At 38.8% G+C, this 19,037-nt stretch overlaps 1 protein-coding gene across 11 annotated transcripts in view; it reads left to right on the top strand.

Annotated features, from left to right (window-relative positions):
* DCLK2 (doublecortin like kinase 2) overlaps positions 1-19,037 on the top strand; it is a 289,567-nt gene that overhangs the window by 9,600 nt on the left and 260,930 nt on the right. For all 11 annotated transcript variants that reach the window (XM_053582556.1, XM_053582545.1, XM_053582573.1 and 8 more), the window contains exon 2: positions 12,096-12,430. In XM_053582556.1, coding sequence (XP_053438531.1) covers positions 12,096-12,430 — 335 coding nt within the window. The remainder of the gene's footprint in view (positions 1-12,095; positions 12,431-19,037) is intronic.

Genomic DNA, 19,037 nt, shown 5'->3' on the forward strand with positions numbered 1-19,037 from the left:
TTTATCACAATATGTGTTTTAAGGTATTTTCATTTATCTCTTCCTTTTTCACATACTTCAGGTTAATTTTAAAGTAATAACAATGTAATTATTTCTCAAAGGCAGTGATTAGTGTTCTCTTCCCTAACATCCTTGCTCATCATCTTGATCTCTTTACTGAGCAGTATTTTTGCTTCATCTGCTGAAGAATCAAAAGAAAAAGGAGGATAAGAACTTACTGCTGGTTGTGTTCATGTTCATTAAGCCTGTGTGGGAGAGATAACTTGAGAACCAGGCCACTGTTTACTTTCCTCTTATTAGCTTAATGATCAAAGCCAGGGGCTGGAAGATTCTGCCTAAACCCTATAATGTATTTAAATAGTTAGAGGGGTCCTAGGATGCAGTGGCTGCTTGACAAATGGTAGTGGCCCTCAGTGTCTTAGAGGACCTCTGTTTACTCAAACTAAGTGGTCCTCAGTATCTTACAGCAAAACTTCTAATTCTAGAGCCACCATTTGGAACTACGTAAGGCTCATCTTCTGTCTGATAGCCCTTCATCTGAGCCCAGGAATTCCAGGTTACAGTGAGCTATATGACTGGGCCACTGCACTCCAGTCTGGGCAACAGAGCAAGACTCTTTCTCTTAAAACAAGAATGAAAATAAATAAATGAACAATTCAGCATCCCCCAGGGGAAGAAAGACCCTCCCAGCCTCCTTTAGCTGAGATACCTCCCCACCCCCATGCAAGGATGCCCACAAGTGTAACTAAATGGCAGGTATGCAGGCCTGATGTGCCAACTGAAAACCTGGGCATTACTGTATTTTTGCTGATTCTCTGCTTCATGGTATACAGATTTTTTTCTTGTGGTATAAAGATAGTGTTGAAAATGTCAAAGTCCTGCATGATACCCACCATGTACTGCAAATATGCCACACCTTCTGGGGGCAAGACATGATTGCAAGAGGGACTTTGCCTAACAAATGCAATCAGTGTAACCTGGCTTATTGTACCCTCAATGAATCCCCAACAATAAAAAAAAAAAATCTGAAATTCAAATACTTCTGGTCCCAAACATTTTGGCTAAGGGATACTCAAACTGTATTTCCTTTCTCTCTAATACCTTAAACATTGTCACTTCTTTTTTGGACAAACATCTGGTTTCTGAATTCCTCATCATTTGCACAGATCTTTTTGAGCTACTATCATTATCAAATGCTTGCTTACAACTAGGGGCTAAATTTTCCTTTTAGACTCATAGCAAAATAAAAGGATGAAGGAAGGAGGTTTAAGAGGTTAAGGGACAAAGGTGCAAAGTATTAAAGGACTCCAGGAGTTGGGTAAACTCTGTTACCCAGATAAACCTGTTGAGGGGCAGACCCTGTACCCATGTGCCTCAGTTTGTTTGCAAATATTAGGTGGTTACATTTCAATTTGAAGGTCTTTCTTTTGCTCAGTATCCTTAAGATTGCATTTTTCCTCAAACTTTAGCAAGGTTTGGGCCACTTAAAAATGAAAAATATAATAATCCAGTATCCATATTGCAGAAGCCCAATATTGCCTTAATTACTCTAATTACATTGTCACTTAAATGTTTATAATATAAAAGTAGGGATGCTTATACATACAGATCTTACATGGTGATCCAAGCCAAAAAGATTGGCAGTGTAAATACCAACAAAACTGGGTAACCAGTAAAAATGTAAAGCAGTGTAAAGCTTGATAGTATTTACTCAAACTAAATTATGTTCCCAATGCAACCATGGTTCTGAATACTGAGTTAAGTATACTGTATTTCAGAGCGCCATGTAATGAGTCTGTTTTGCACTACTGATGAGCCTTTATTCCTGCATAGTAAAATTCTTTCCTCTGGTCTTAGCTTGCTGTGAACATGTCTTTTCCATCTATTAAGTCCATTTCTTCTTTTCCTCATTATCTTCTGACAATTACACCCACAAGTTGATACCAAAGGAGTTGGGGCTGTCGTTACTCTATTTAACTTAGAAGTAGATGTTTGAGACCTTCCAGAATAGGATGATACTAACATTTTAAGTTTTATCATCAAATAAACAAAAAACTAAAATTCCCATAGTGAACTCTTTTTTTTTTGAGACAGAGTCTTACTATGTCGCCCTCAATAGAGTGCTGTGGCTGTCGCAGCTCACAGCTACCTCAAACTCTTGGGCTCAAGTGATTCTCTTGCCTCTCAGCCTCCCAAGTAGCTGGGATGCCTGCCACAATTTCTGGCTATTTTTTGTTGCGGTTGTTTAGCTAGCCTGGGCCATGTTTGAACCCGCCATCCTCAGTATATGTGGCTGGCGCGGTAACCACTGTGCAACGGGCACCGAGCTGCCATAGTGCACTCTTACAGATTGTGGAATGTGCTTGGCTCATGTGTGAAGAGAAAAAACAGATTATGGATCTGATCTGTAGGTTCCAGCCTACCAGGAGATGAGGTACAGTTTCTTTCTCAGTGGGTAAGGCATAAAGCTTTTTGAGTAGTAGGTAGGTTTTTTGTTTGTACTTTTAGCTAATTTTTGGGTCTTAAGCTGCTCCCAAATTTCAATGCTAAAACATGGATTTGTGAACATACCTCTTTCTTCATAAATATTTAGATGTTCAGAGTAACTTTTGTACCACTTTCTTGTTGGTCAGTATCACAGTCACTGGATGGGAACATAGAAGATGACTTGGTTCAGTTTCTTGCCTTCAGATGTGTTGAAAGAGCATCGGTTTTAAAGGTAAAAGATCGCATTTTGTGCCCACAGCCGTGTTCTGCAGGAAGGACTGGTATGTTCATTTTGCAAATATGTCAGCAATATTGTCCAGAGACACAATAAATGAGTATAGAAAGAAGACAGGATTCAGGCCAGAGCAGTCCTTTTTTGTGTTATTATACTAATTCCCATAAGTTTACATTATGTGTAGTTTGGCCAGGAAACCTAATTAATTTGTTTGACACGATGGAATAGTAAATTAGTTTTACTTTGCCTCACCCTGTGTTTTTCTTAACTAGCTGGATGTGGGAACTCATCTGTGATGTACTTAAAACAAAGGCACATCAGATTTATAGTATCTCATAAATGCTGACTTGTTGAAGGCCATTCACCTATCTTATAGATGCAAACATACTTGTATATATTTTCCTTGGTTGCATCTTTTGGGAGTAATTTTTCTTAGTTTTATAAGATAGGACAAAATTTAGGTTCCTAAGAATTTGCCGATGTGATACCTGGAGTGTCTGGCCATGTTTTCCGTCTTCTGCTCTTTTCTACCTCACCAACTTAAATGTAAGCTTGAAGACCCCTTGCACTGTAGACTTCTGAACAAGTTTTCCTTTTCATCATAAAGTTCAGTGCTTGATTCCACCCCATGGTCTCAATGTCCAAATTTTGTAAAACTGAATTTCTGCCACAAATGTCATGATAGTTTGTCGTTATAGACTAGTTAGTGGTGTTAAACAGTCAGTGTAAATTCTTTAACAGAGGTGGAGGAGAGAGTTATCTAGTAACTGATAGAAAAGTAGGCTAAAGCTGTTGTTAAAATTTCTGACCACATAAGTTTACAAAGTAGCTTTTTTTCATATCTAACAGTAATTTTTGTGTGTGTGTGTGTGTGTGTGCGCGCGCGTGCGTGTGTGTGTGTGTGTGTTAAGAACAATTAACATGAGATCTACGTCAAGTTTAAGTGTACAATGCAATATTATTAACTGGGCACAATGTTATAAAACGGATCTCTAGAACTTCTTCATCTTCATACCTGAAACGTAGTATCCATTCAGAAACATCTCTGAGGTTCCCTCTCTTTCTCAGCCCCTGGCAGCCACTATTCAGCTGTTTCTGTGAGTTTGACTGTTTAGATACCTCATAGGATAGATATCATGCCATATTTGTCCTTCTTGGACTAGCTTATCTCTTTTACCATAATATCCTCCAGGTTCACATGGAAGAATTTCCTTCATTTTTAAAGATGGAATAATATTTCATTGTTTAGACCCTATTTTCTTTATCTAGTCATTCACTGCTGGACGTTAGTTTTTTTTTTTTATCTTTGCTATTGTGAATAATTCTATAATGAATATAGGAGGGCAGATGTGTGATTATCACCGGTATCAATTCCTTTGGATATACACCTGAAGGTTGAACTGCTGGATCATATGGTAGTTGTAATTTGTTTAGTGTTTTCCACAGCAGCCACACCATATTACATTCTCACCAACAGTGTACCTAGGGCTCTGATTTCTCTACATCCTCTGTAGCACTACTTATTTATGTTTTTTGTTTGTTTGTTTGTTTTTTGTAGAGACAGAGTCTCACTTTATCACCCTTGGTAGACTACCGTGGTGTCACAGCTCACAGCAACCTCCAACTCCTAGGCTTAGGTAATTCTCTTACCTCAGCCTCCCGAGTAGCTGGGACTACAGGTGCCCACCACAACGCCTGGCTATTTTTTTGTTGCAGTTTGGCCAGGGCTGGGTTTGAACTTGCCACTCTCAGTATATGGACTGGCGCCCTACCCACTGAGCCACAGGTGCTGCCCTACTTATTTATGTTTTTTAATAAGTCATCCTAACAGAAATGAAATGATCTCTCATCGTGGCTTTGATTTACATTTTTGTGATGATTAGGGACATTGAGCATCTTGTTATATATCTGTTGTATATCATTTCTATTGTTTTTTTTTTTTTTTTTGCAGTTTTTGGCTGGGGCTGGATATGAACCCACCACCTCCAGTACATGGGGCTGGTGCCCTACTCCTTTGAGCCACAGGTGCCGCGCGGCCATTTGTATGTTTTATTGAAGAATTGTCTATTCAGATTCTTTGCCCATTTTTAATTGCTTTTTTCTTTTTTACTATTATATATTGTGAATTTTAGAGGATAAATCACATGATCTCAATAGATACAGAATGCAGAAAAAGCACATAACAAAATTCAACACCATTTTGTAATTAAAAACTCTCAACAAACTAGGTATAGAAGGAATTTAGCTCAAAATAATAAAGACCATATGTTAAAAGCCCACAGCCAACATCATACTCAAAAACTGAAAGCTTTTCCTCAAAGGTCGGGAACAAAGTGAGTTCTCCCGCTCTTGCCACTTCTATTCAACATGGAGCTAGAAGTGCTAGCAAGAGCAGTCAGGCAAGAAGATATAAAAGGCATCCAAGTAATTTTACTTCTTCCTTTCCTTTCTCTGCTTGCACGACATGATCTTATATGTAGAAAACCCTAAAGACACTACAAAAAATTGTTAGAACTAATAAACAAATTCGGTAAAACTTGTTAACTATAGGTTAACTTGTATTTATAGGACATACCCTGTTTTCCCGAAAATAAGACATCCTCCGAAAATAAGACCTAGCGCATCTTTGGGAGCACACCTTAAAATAAGACACTGTCTTATTTTTGAGGAAACAGGGTAAAATCAACATACAAAAATCAGTTGTGCTTGTATACACTATCCAAAAAGGAAATTAAACAATCCCATGCATGATTGCGTTAAAAAAAAAAAAAATAGTCAGAAATAAACTTAACCCAGGGTAAAAGATGTACACTGGAAACCATGTTTGGAACCCTTGGTACACTGTTGGAGGGAATTTAAAATGGTGTGGCTGCTGTGAGGAACACTGTAGAGGTTCCCCAAAAATTACAAATGAAACTACCATATGATCTATCAGTTCTGCCTCCAGGTATAGATCCAGAGGAATTGATATCAGTGGTAATCAGTATCCGGATTGATGAAAGAAATTAGAGACACAAATAAATGGATAAATATCCTATGTTCATGAATTAGAAGACTTAATATTGTAAATTGCTTTGGGTAACACAGAAATTTTAACAAATTAAATGCAAACCCTAGCAAAATTCTAATGTTTTTTACAGAAAAAGAAAAAAAAAATCCAGAAATCATAAAGAGCCACAAATGATCCCAAGTAGCCAAATGTAAACCGTGAAATATATACATTTGTTTTAGAAATACCCATTTTCCTTATCAGAAAATATGTCTTTGACTGATACACTTAAAATGCCCGTTGTGTGGTAGGTATTGTGCTAGATGAAGGTAATATGAAGAAGATAGAGTCAGGTTTTTTTGAACAAGCTTGAAGTTTAGGTAGTGGTTTGTAACCAGGGACTGTTTGTTCCAACAGGTTCAGGTCTGACCCACTTCCAGTGCTTTCTGTTTTACTTGAACTAGGTGAAACTTGGGCATCTGTACTTATGTAGAAATATAACCTGATTTTTAAAGGAATTCCCCATTAAGAACCATGGAAGAGAAGATAAAGAATAAATGATCCTGAGACATTATTGCTTTGGAAGCTTAGAGTACAAAATGAGCACTTAATCATATAACTTTTAAATTTTTATTTTTAAAATTTTAACTGTAATATACCTACAGAAAGTATGTAAAACATAGATGTGCAGACCAACAAACTATTATGAAGTGTGTGCCTTTGTGCCATTAGCCATGTCAGGAAATAGAGGCCAGGTACAGGAAGGAGGGGATTGCTCGAGGCCAGGAGTTCAAGGCCCTTCTGGGCAACATAGTGAGACCTTGTCTCTTAAAAAAAAATACTTAGCCGGAGGTGGTGGCATGTGCTAGCTAGTTGGGAGGCTGAGGTAGGAGGATCACTTGAGTCCAGGAATTTGCACTGTAGCCTTGGCAACAGAGCAAGACCCTGTCTCAGTGGGTGGAGAGGTGTGGAGGGAGAGGGAGGGATCCTACAGACATGTTGTTTTGTCATCTTTTGCTCGTCATTATTTATAAAATTCACGCAGTTGCACATAGCTCTCATTTGTTGATTTTCATTTCTGTACAGTAATTTGTTACATGACCACACCATAATGTATGTATCCATTCTCCTGTTGGACATGTGGATTGACTCTCATCTTCGGTTATTGAACAGTATTCCTATGAACGCACTATATGTGTGTTGGGGGGGTATAATATAGTGCCACTGTGCATGAGTTTCTCTAGCAAGTTTTCCTGGAGTGATTTCTGAGTAATGGTATGTCTGTGCTATTAACTTGATACTAGATAACGCCAACCTGCTTTTCTTAAGTGACGGAACTCATGTAAGATCTTTTCAGGGTGGGAAAGTTCCTGTTGTTTACCTCCTTGCCAGGGCCCTTAATCTTGATGGGTCATTGAAAATGAGGGAAGGGAGGAGGAAGGTTATTTCAGGCATATAAGAAGGAATGAGAATAAGTGGGTGTGATGAGTTTGGAAGGGGACTGCAAACACACTGATACAACACTAACTTAGGAACCTGTGGAAAAGTGGTGGGAGCTGGCAGTGTGTTATGTGAGGAGACTGGCTTTTATTCTAAGGGCAGGGAAGAGGCAAAAACATCAAATCTGCGTTTTTTTTTTAAACAGATTCTCACTATGTTGCCCTCGGTAAAGTGCCGTGGCATCACAGCTCACAGCAACCTCTGACTTTTGGGCTTAAGTGATTCTCTTACCTCAGCCTCCTGAGTAGCTGAGACTACAGGCACCCACCACAACACCCAGCTATTTTTTGTTGCAGTTGTCCTTGTTGTTTAGCTGGCCCTGGCTGGATTCAACCCCACCAGCCTGGGTGTATGTGGCCGGTGCCCTACCCACTGAGCTATGGGTACAGCCCCAAATCTGCATTTTAAAAAAGTTGCTGAGACTGCTACGTGGAGGGCGAGGGGGTGAAGTTCAGATATAGGGAGCTTGACTACTCTAATTCAGGGGAGAGATGAGAGAAGGCAGAGTAGAAGTTGGTTTCCAGAGGTGTTTAGATCAAAATCAGGTTGTTGTGTTTTGTTTGTTTTTGTTTTTGTTTTGCCAGTTCTGTTGAATGTGGGGAACAGGGCAGAGAAGCAGGTACTGATTTTTGCTTAGGTGACTGTACAGGTGGTGAGTTCATTCATTAACATATGGAATTCAGGAAGAGGAGAGTTCAACGTCAGGGTGTTCTGTAAGTGGTCTGAACCCAGGAGAAGGTCTAGGCCGGAGACATTCTGGGTGAGTCCTCAGAGTGTAGGTGGTGCATGGTCCTGTAGAGAGGGCTGTCTGGTAACACAGAGGAGAGAAAAAGAGTGGCCCTGAGGTGGCATCGTGAGGTTAGGATGCAAGTCCTGGTACAGGGACATCATAGAAGGGCAGTAATACTGACAGAGGAAGGAGGTGGGAATAAATAGATAGGGGTGAAGGTTTTCAGAGCAAGAAATTGGGAGTTCCTAGCTTTTAATGGCCTCTTAAATAAGAGGCAGCTCATTTGGTTGACTAAGGATGAAAGTTAATAGTCTCCTGAACAGATAACCTGGTTGAATTACCTACCTGGACAGTTTGTGAGTCTGACAGTAAGAAGTGATGTAAAGTGTCTCTGAACAGGTGTCAGTGGAAAGAGGCTACAGCCATATCCCTGGAAGGAATCTTAAAGGATATTGAAGACTTAATATTCCGTTACTGTGCCTAAAAACAGTTACATTACATGAACTCATAACTACCGTATTGTTTCTATTCATCCTCTTTCTGTATAGAAAGCAAAAGCCTCTTTGTAGATGGTATTCATGTGATCCGATTTGGGAAATGATTTCTCCCCTCTCTCCACGGTCAAAGAACTAGAAAGAGAGAAGGCAGGGGAGATAGAATGAATATATGTGCCTCTCAACTCCCCTCAGTCGGAGGCCACAGGAACATACGTATAGTCGAACAAGTTGGGATTTTTACTCATTGCCGTGAGGAAGGACACACGATATAGGAGACCACGGGGTGTCAGAGAGGGTGTTAGAACCCATCTCGGATGTGGGGTGATTTTCAGGAGGATCTAAGGGAAGCAGAGGCTCACTCCATACTGGATACTGTCAAAAGTCAGGACAGGTCTATGACCCGGCATCTCTATAAATTGTAAAGGAGGGCAAACTACATTGAGGGGAAAGATGTAATTAGTAAAGAAGTGGCAGTCACTCATTTAGTGCACGAGGGGGATTTTGGTATGGGGGTTGCACAGTGACCTTGCTTTTGCATCGGTTTATCGTAACAGAGTCCCAGAGTGACTTCATTGGGTATAGACTGTGAGATTATGTCCACCAGGAGGAGAAAATGTCCGACTCTACGTATCAGACCGGCTTGTCATATAACACTGAGATCTAGCTGTGTAAGACTTCAGACTGCTTGAATTTTCTTATGTTTATGTTTAAAAATTACACAGATGATGTACACTTACATCCTGCTTTAACTCTGATAATTTAATTGATCTCATTCTTGTTTTGGTGATTGCGGTTTTAACATGGAAAACAATTGTTTTGTGAAGTTGTATTATTATATCAGCATATTAAAACTCATTACTTCAGGCAGACTTTCTTTTCTTTTTTTCTTTTTTCTTTTATCTTTTTTGCATGTCAGTAACATAAAATGTACTGCTGTTTGGAAAACTCATTATATATCTGGAGAATAACAAAACAGCAGATTCTTTCCTTTATCCAGGTGGGATGTGGGTGGTGGTGAAGGCAGAGAGGAGGCGAATTTTTAGAACTATTTAGAAGATAGAGTAGACAGACTTGATGCCAGAATGTAGTAGGTAGGGCAGCCAGAAGAGCGAAGGATTCGTAGGTTTGTAGTTAAAGTAGTGATGGAGAAGGGGAAGAGGCACAAGTTGGCAGAGGAGTGACAAACCTTAAAAAAGGGACCCTACTGTGGCAAGAACCTGGGGGGAGGCTCTGATTGTTTCTAATCAATCTTCAGGTGGCTAACATCTAACAGAGAATGATTATTTATTGATTGATTTTCACATCAAGAGCTACATCTGCATCGGGAACCAGCATCTTAAGTTCTTGTCTCAGCATATTCTTTCCTGTAGGCGAATCTGCATAAGAGATGAAATTGTGATTAGAAGACTGATCTGGGGAGGGGACAGAACAAGGGAAGCTAGCTTGGGTAAATCTTGGTGGCTGTTGTCAATATAAGTAAAAACACAGATCTGACTCCTAAACCATGTCCTGACCCTGTAGGCAAAAATGTTGAGTGCCGAGGTGACCAAAGTGAGTTTCAGTCCACGTCTGCTGTTAGCACAAGAGCTGGCACGTAATAGGTACTCAGTGCGTATGGTAAGGAGGCGTCATGGGTGCAGGGGTGAGGCTGTGGAACTATTATTTGTATCTGCCATGTGTGTACAGAAGGGGGGTGAAGAAGCTCTGTCTTGTAGGCATTTGCCAAGCTGGTTCAAAATGTTATAAATTTATTGTAGAAGTAGTCTACACGTTTTTAATAGCAATGTTAGGAAGGAAGGAAAGGAGAGAGGGAGGGAATTAAAATTTACCTGTAATTACACGTAAGCAATTAAGGAACTTCTTTTACCTATTTCCATTCTGAACTTATGTAAGGAAACCAAATGCAACAGATTTAAAAAGGAGCTCTCCTAGTTGATATGTCACTGTTCAGGTACTGGATTGATTGAAAAAATCTGATATATTAACATTTCTTTTCTTTTTGCCATTGTGTTTCCTCTTTACATTGGATAAGGCTTTCCCTAACTTGACTGACCTATCCTCCTCCAAATTTTTATCAGAGGTAGAAATAAGAGCTTTTCAGTGTGAGAGTTGCTTTCTCTAAGAAATTAAAGTGAAATGATAATTGTATATTTTCACACATTAAAACATACATATGATGTATAGTTCTATTTTATTGAATTGATACTTACTTTTGAAATTGTGTGCCATTTTCCCAGATGATCATACTATGAAAAATTATTTAGATCATCTATAAAGTTGAAAAATCTCTAACTAAATGGTTGTGGTTGGGCTAGATTTCAGATTACTGGTGTAGAAGAAATGTTAAAACGTATGGTCGGTTCCCTAGTTATCTTGGGCAGTGCCCTAATTAAACCTTTAAATAGAAGACATTGCTCTTCTTTTGTGCCTCAAATTATTCATGTACCTTTGGGAGTCTCTAAAGTTCTCCATTAATCAGAATTTCAAGAACATCTGATAATAGTTAAATATGATGTTGATATTAATAGTTTTTCCTTAGGAATTCCCTGTCTCTATTTTGGTTATTTTTATTTTAGGCATTCTTAACGTTGATGGCTCATATAGTAATATATTGAATTTGTTATGCTGAATATGTGAAAAAAAGATTATTTTTGAGTTATGGGATATCCTAGACAAAAATCTTCTGAGTACGTCAAGAAGTCAAGAGTAAAACTGGATGATTTCTGAGTTTCCTAAAAGAAAAGTTATGATATCTCAACATACAATTTTGAAAATTTGGAACTTAAAATAGCAAACATTGATAAGTGAATTTTCAAATAACATAGCTTGATATAGCTTGTACTTAATAAAAATTAAGCAGAAGGCTTTATGAGTAACAAACACATCATTTTAACTACTTAATATTCTCTCCTATTTAAGTAAATTTAGAGAAGCTTGTTTATTTGAACTTACTGGTTGTTTTAAATTTATATTCTTTAATTTTAAAAAATGCCTTGAGGAAGGCATTTCCCTAAGTTAAGAAAACAAAAAAGAAAAATGCCTGAGATGTGTTTCTTCGAGCTGACAAAACTTTCACTTTTGTGCTTTATTAATTAACAAATGATCCTATAACTGAGTATAATTTAGTCACCTATTTGAAGATGTACTGATTATCTTTGATTAGGACTGAAATCTATGATTGGGAGAAAGAAAATATTTTTTGTTCCTTTATATAAATATATTTTTATCGGAATGAGATGATTTTTCTTTCTCTCTCTCTTTCTTTCTTTGCTAAATTAGCTAATAGGCAGGCTTTTGGAAGTAGGAAGTACTTCAGAATTCAGCTGGCTCAGCCACTTTATAGCTAATGTTAACTGAGGATCAAAGTGTGGAGAAACGAAGTATCCGAGGTGACTCATTGGATCAAAATAAAACTCAGCACTCTAATTTCTGGGTCCAGCACTTTTCACATTATAATATGTTATTTCAAAACCAACCTAGATGCTATTTAAAAGAGAGAGGTGGGAAAAGTCCAAAGGAATGGGGTGTACAGCCCCCTTGAGTGAACCTGTTAAGGTTAGTTTACTTAAGTAATGTTTCTCCAGCATCTGTCCTTCAGAAGAGATGCTTCTGTGATGGGGATAATCATGCTAATGAAATTAACTTTTTCTTTTCTAGGTGAGAGTTACGTGTGCGCATCCAACGAACCATATCGTAAAGTCGATTACACCAAAAATGTTAATCCGAACTGGTCTGTGAACATCAAGGGCGGGACACCCCGAGCCCTGGCTGCTGCCTCCTCTGTGAAAAGTGAGGTAAAAGAAAGTAAAGATTTCATCAAACCTAAACTGGTGACTGTGATTCGAAGTGGAGTGAAGCCTAGAAAAGCTGTGCGGATCCTTCTGAATAAAAAGACTGCTCACTCCTTTGAACAAGTCTTAACAGACATCACCGAAGCCATTAAATTAGACTCAGGCGTAGTCAAGAGGCTCTGCACCCTGGACGGAAAGCAGGTGAGGTGCTTCTGTCCCCCAGGGTTTCGTCGACCTTTAGTGTCCTGTCTCAGGGCGATTATATATTCAACAGTAGAAATTTAGTAGTCTGCTAGAAATAATTCTAGTAGTCCTACTTGAGAAGTGTGTATTAGCTTTTATAGTGAAAAAATGAAAGTGGCTTACGTTTTTCCAAGTGTTGCAAAAGTGTGTGTAGAGAAGTCTTTTAATACTTCTATCCTTCTTTTGATTATTGGAAGTGAAAGTGCAAATTTCTGAGGGAAAGTATAAGTTGAGAAGGCATCTTGCATTTAGTGGATTGTTGTCGATTTAAGAATAAGAACAACTGTTGATTAGTAAAGTCGTTGTGGGGTTGGGTAGAATAGGAGTCAAAATTAAAGGTATTGAACATTTTCCTTTTAAGGAAAATGCATTTCAAAAGAGTACTTTTCAAAAGGCCTACTTATAGGCCTTTTAAGGAAAATTCATTTCAAAAGAGTACTTTCTCACTCTACCCAGGGCCATAAAGTGAAACTCTGTCTCTACAGAAAAAAAAAACAAAAAAAACAAACAAACAAAAGAGTACTTTCCTAGGACCATCCCTAGAAATGTTATGGGGAAAAATGGAAGTAATTGATCAGAATTTCTGAAAAATGAACATTCATCGCCCAGGAAAATGCAAGTCCAATTATGGTAACGATACATCAGGGAATCTGATGGCATGTTGCAAGAACACATGAAAAACAGTTATTTAAATACTGACGTTTGCCATAGACCATCATAATTTGTTTTAATTTTTTTATTAAATCATAACTGTATACAATGATATGATTATGGGACATCATACACTCACTTCATAAACTTTTTTATCACAGTGGTTAACATAGCCTTTCCGGCGTTATCTCAGTTACTGTGCCAAAACATTTATATTCTACATTTACCAAGTTTCGCAAATACCCCTGTAATATGCACCACAGGTGTGATCCCACCGATTCCCCTCCCTCTACCCACCCCCCCTTTCCCACTTCCCCCTGTTGTTAAGTTGTAGCTGGGTTATAGCTTTCATGTGAGAGTCCCAAATTAGTTTCATAGTAGGGCTGTGTACATTGGGTATTTTTTCTTCCATTCTTGGGATACTTTACTAAGAAGAATATGTTCCAGCTCCATCCATGTAAACATGAAAGAGGTAAAGTCTCCATCTTTCTTTAAGGCTGCATAGTATTCCATGGTATACATATACCACAATTTATTAATCCATTCGTGGATCGATGGGCACTTCGGCTTTTTCCATGACTTAGCAATTATGAATTGGGCTGCAATAAACATTCTGGTACAAATATCTTTGTTATGTTGTGATTTTTGGTCTTCTGGGTATATGCCCAGCAGAGGAATTACAGGATTGAATGGCAGATCTATTTTTAGATCTCTGAGTGTTCTCCATATATCTTTCCAAAAGGAGTGTATTAATTTGCATTCCCACCAGCAGTGCAGAAGTGTTCCCTTTTCTCCGCATCCACGCCAACATCTCTGGTCTAGAGATTTTGTGATATAGGCTAGTCTCACTGGAGTTAGATGATATCTCAAAGTAGTTTTGATTTGCATTTCTCTGATGATTAAAGATGATGAGCATTTTTTCATATGTCTGAAGGCCGTGCGCCTGTCTTCTTCAGAGAAGTTTCTCTTCAAATCCCTTGCCCAGCCTGCGATGGGATCCCTTGTTTTTTTCTTGCTGATGCGTTTGAGTTCTCTGTGGATTCTGGTTATTAAACCTTTGTCAGAGTTATACCCTGCAAATATCTTCTCCCATTCTGAGGGCTGCCTGCTTGCTCTGCTTACTGTGTTCTTAGCTGTGCAGAAGCTTTTTAGTTTGATCAAGTCCCAGTAGTGTATTTTTGAAGCTGCTTCAATTGCCCGGGGGGTTCTCCTCATGAAATACTCACCCAGACCAATTTCTTCAAGGGTTTTCCCTGCATTCTCCTCTAGTATTTTTATAGTTTCATGTCTTAAGTTTAAATCTTTAATCCAATGAGAGTCTATCTTAGTTAATGGTGAAAGGTGTGGGTCCAATTTCAGTCTTCTGCAGGTTGCCAGCCAGTTCACCCAGCACCATTTGTTAAATAGGGAATCTTTTCCCCACTGAATGTTTTTAATTGGCTTGTCAAAAATCAAATAGCGGTAAGTAGCTGGATTCATCTCTTGGTTCTCTATTCTGTTCCAGATATCTACTTCTCTGTTTTTGTGCCAATACCATGCTGTTTTGATCACTATCGATTTGTAGTAAAGTCTGAGGTCTGGTAGTGTGATTCCTCCTGTTTTGTTTTTATTTCTGAGTAATGTCTTGACTATTCGAGGTTTTTTCTGATTCCATATAAAACGAAGTAATGTTTTTTCAAGATCTTTAAAATATGACAGTGGAGCTTTAATAGGGAGTGCGTTGAAATTATATATTGCTTTGGGTAGTATGGACATTTTGATAATGTTGATTCTTCCTAGCCATGAGCATGGTATGTTTTTCCATTTGTTAACATTTTCAGCTATTTCTTTTCTTAGAGTTTCATAGTTCTCTTTATAGAGATCTTTCACGTCTTTTGTTAGGTAAATTCCCAAATATTTCATCTTCTTTGGCACTACTGTGAATGGGATAGAGTCCTTAACTGCTTTTTCAATTTGACTGTTGTTGGTGTATATAAAGGCTACCGATTTATGAATGTTGATTTTGTAACCTGAGACGCTGCTGTATTCCTTGATCACTTCTAGGAGTTTTGTAGTAGAGTCCCTAGTGTTTTCCAGATACACAATCATATCATCTGCGAAGAGCGAGAGTTTGATCTCTTCTGACCCTATATGGATACCCTTGATCGCCTTTTCTTCCCTAATTGCAGTGGCTAAAACTTCCATTACAATGTTGAAAAGCAATGGAGACAATGGGCAGCCTTGTCTGGTTCCTGATCTGAGTGGAAATGATTCCAATTTAACTCCATTCAATATGATATTGGCTGTGGGTTTGCTGTAGATAGCCTCTATCAGTTTAAGAAAAGTCCCTTCTAGACCAATTTTCTTGAGTGTTCTGATCATGAAGGGATGCTGGATATTATCAAAAGCTTTTTCTGCATCAATTGAGAGAATCATATGGTCTTTGTTTTTTAATTTGTTTATGTGCTGAATTACATTTATAGATTTACGTATATTGAACCAGCCTTGAGACCCTGGGATAAAACCAACTTGGTCATGATGTATAATTTGTTTGATGTGTTGCTGGATTCTGTTTGTTAGGATCTTGTTGAATATTTTTGCATCTATATTCATTAGTGATATTGGTCTATAATTTTCTTTTCTTGTTGGGTCTTTTCCTGGTTTGGGGATCAGGGTGATGTTTGCTTCATAGAACGTGTTGGGTAGTCTTCCTTCTTTTTCTACATTTTGGAACAGGTTGAGTAATATAGGTACTAATTCCTCTTTAAAGGTTTGGTAGAATTCTGACGTGAAACCATCTGGTCCCGGGCTTTTCTTTTTAGGGAGGTTTTGTATAGTTGATGCTATTTCTGAACTTGATATGGGTCTGTTCAACATTTCCACTTGATTCTGGTTAAGTCTTGGAAGGTGGCGTGCTTCCAAGTATGGGTCTATTTCCTTCAGATTTTCATATTTCTGAGAATAAAGTTTCTTGTAATATTCATTAAGGATTTTTTGGATTTCTGATGAGTCTGTGGTTATTTTGTCTTTGTTGTTTCTGATTGATGATATTAGAGATTTTACTCTTTTTTTCCTGATTAGGTTGGCCAGAGGTTTATCTATTTTATTGACCTTTTCAAAAAACCAGCTTTTTGATTTATTGATCTGTTGTATTATTCTTTTGTTTTCAATTTCATTTAATTCTGCTCTAATTTTGGTTATTTCTTTTCTTCTACTGGGTTTGGGGTTGGAATGTTCTTCCTTTTCCAGTTGCGTGAGATGTCCCATTAAGTTGTTAACTTCCTCTCTTTCCGTTCTCTTGAGGAAGGCTTGCAGTGCTATAAATTTCCCTCTTAGAACTGCCTTTGCAGTGTCCCAGAGGTTCTGATAGCTTGTGTCTTCATTGTCATTTTGTTCCAAAAAAATTGGTGATTTCTTTCTTAATCTCATCTCTGACCCAGCTATCATTCAGCATAAGGTTATTTAACTTCCATGTTTTTGTATGGGTATGCAGATTCCTGTTGTTACTCAATTCAAGTTTTATTCCATGATGGTCCGAGAAGATGCATGGAATAATTTCTATTCCTTTAAATTTACTGAGGTTAGACTTGTGACCTAAAATGTGATCAATTTTGGAGTAAGTTCCGTGGGCTGATGAGAAGTATGTGTATTCAGTTTTGTTGGGATGAAATGTTCTGTAGATGTCTGCTAAATCTAAATATTGGATGGTTAGGTTTAAATCTAAGATTTCTTTGCTCAGCTTCTTTCTGGAGGATCGATCCAACACTGCCAAGGGAGTGTTGAAATCTCCAACGATTATGGAGCTGGAGGAAATCAAGTTACTCATGTCTGTTAGAGTTTCTCTTATAAATTGAGGTGCATTCTGGTTGGGTGCATAGATATTAATAATTGAGATCTCGTCATATTGAGTATTACCCTTAACAAATATGAAGTGACCATTCTTGTCCTTCCTTACTTTTGATGGTTTAAAGCCTACTGTATCTGCAAATAAAATTGCAACACCTGCTTTTTTCTGATTACCATTTGCCTGAAATATGGATGACCATCCTTTCACCCTGAGTCTGTATTTGTCTTTTAAGTTGAGATGTGACTCTTGTATGCAACAAATATCTGGCTTAAGTTTTTGTATCCAGTCAGCTAACCTATGCCTCTTTAGAGGACAGTTTAAGCCATTCACATTGATGGAGAGTAAGGATAAGTCTGGTGGAATTTTGGGTATCGAGTTTTTCAAAGGTCCAGTGGACATTTTTAATCCTTTCGCCAGTGTGGAAGTTGGAGTTTGATCCGAAGTTTCTGATTGAGTTTACTTTTGTGGTATAGGATTGGGTTGGTCATTGTGGAGGATAGGTCTGAGAACATCCTGAAGAGCTGGTTTACTTATGGCAAATTTTTTCAACATATGAATGTCATTGAAGTATTTAATTTCTCCATCATAGATGAAACTCAGTTTAGCTGGATACAAGATCCTGGGTTGAAAGTTTTTTTGCTTTAGGAGATTAAAAGTTGATGACCAGCCTCTTCTTGCTTGAAAAGTTTCAGCAGAGAGATCTGCAGTTATTCTAATATTCTTACCTTTGTACGTTATAGTTTTCTTTCGCCGGGCCGCTTTGAGAATCTTCTCTTTCATGTTAACTTTAGTGAAGCTAATTATGATATGTCTGGGAGATGGCTTATTGGGGTTGAATCGTGCTGGGGTTCTGAAGCTGTCTGCTATCTGAATTTCAGATTCTCTAGGCATGTCTGGAAAATTTTCTTTCATAATTTCATGTAGAAGGGCCTCTGTGCCCTTGGCTGCCACTTCATCAGTCTCCGAAATTCCTATAACTCTTATGTTATTTTTTTTCGAATTATCTGAGAGCTCTCTGAGTGAGTGATCCGTTTTTGCTCTCCATTTCTCTTCCTCTTTGAGAGATTGGGAGCGTTCGAAGACTTTATCTTCAATGTCAGAAATCCTTTCTTCTGCTTGCTCCATTCTGTTACTGAGGGATTCTACTGTATTTTTCATATCTTTGAGGGCTGTAAGTTCTTGTTTCAGTGTGTCTAAGTCTTTGGTGGTTTTGTCTTTAAATTCGTTAAATTCTTGAGACAGTTTTTGAATTTCTCCTCGAATTCCTAATTCCATTTTATTAATCTTGTCTGCAAACCAAATTCTGAATTCGACTTCTGACATCTCAGCCAGTTGTTTATGAATGGGATCTTCAATCACATCTGCCGTATCTTTTCTTGGGGGGGTTGATCTATTCTGGTTATTCATGTTACCAGAGTTTTTCCGCTGATTCCGCCCCATGGTTTACTCCCTTTGGTTTTTCCCCTGGGGTTTTATCGAGGGCCCGTACAGTGTTGTGGCCTGAGAAACTGGGGCCCTGTCTGGTGTGGTGGAGCAAAGTGGTTCTGTCTTGTTTTCAGCTGGTTTCTGTTCGATCCTATTGCAACTTCTACTCTGGCTTGAAGTCTCAGCTGTGTGGAAAAATCAGCAATTAAGTCACCCCGCCTGCCCACCTCTGGCCCCAGTTGGAAAAGGAGAATCAAACCTTCCTACAATCGCACACCCAGGGCACCACCTGAAAAGTCCTCAGTCTATTAGCCCAGTTCAAAAGGTCCGAATCAACTGTCTCAATCGGCACTTGTCTCAGGTGGAAGGGTTCAAGAGGTCTCTGGGAACTGGATCACAGGGGCCTGGTGACTCCTCTGAGACAGCTCACCCCAGTGCAGCGTGGAGTCAGGAGGAGCCACCCTGCAAACAGAGCAGTCTGGGAAGGTTGACGTCTCCTTCCCCACTTTGCCCCTCCGTCGGACCCAGTCACTGGTATCTCTGCAGATGGCTAACCCAGTTGCCTGCAGTGAACAGACGCTCCAGGGGTTTGCACCTGCCTGAATCGCGAGGAAGTCTGCCAGGCCCCCGCAGACTGCCGCTACCTAGCAGGAGGAGATGGGG

The sequence above is a fragment of the Nycticebus coucang genome, chromosome 1 (genome assembly GCF_027406575.1).
Source record: "Nycticebus coucang isolate mNycCou1 chromosome 1, mNycCou1.pri, whole genome shotgun sequence".
Taxonomy (NCBI): Eukaryota; Metazoa; Chordata; class Mammalia; order Primates; family Lorisidae; genus Nycticebus; species Nycticebus coucang.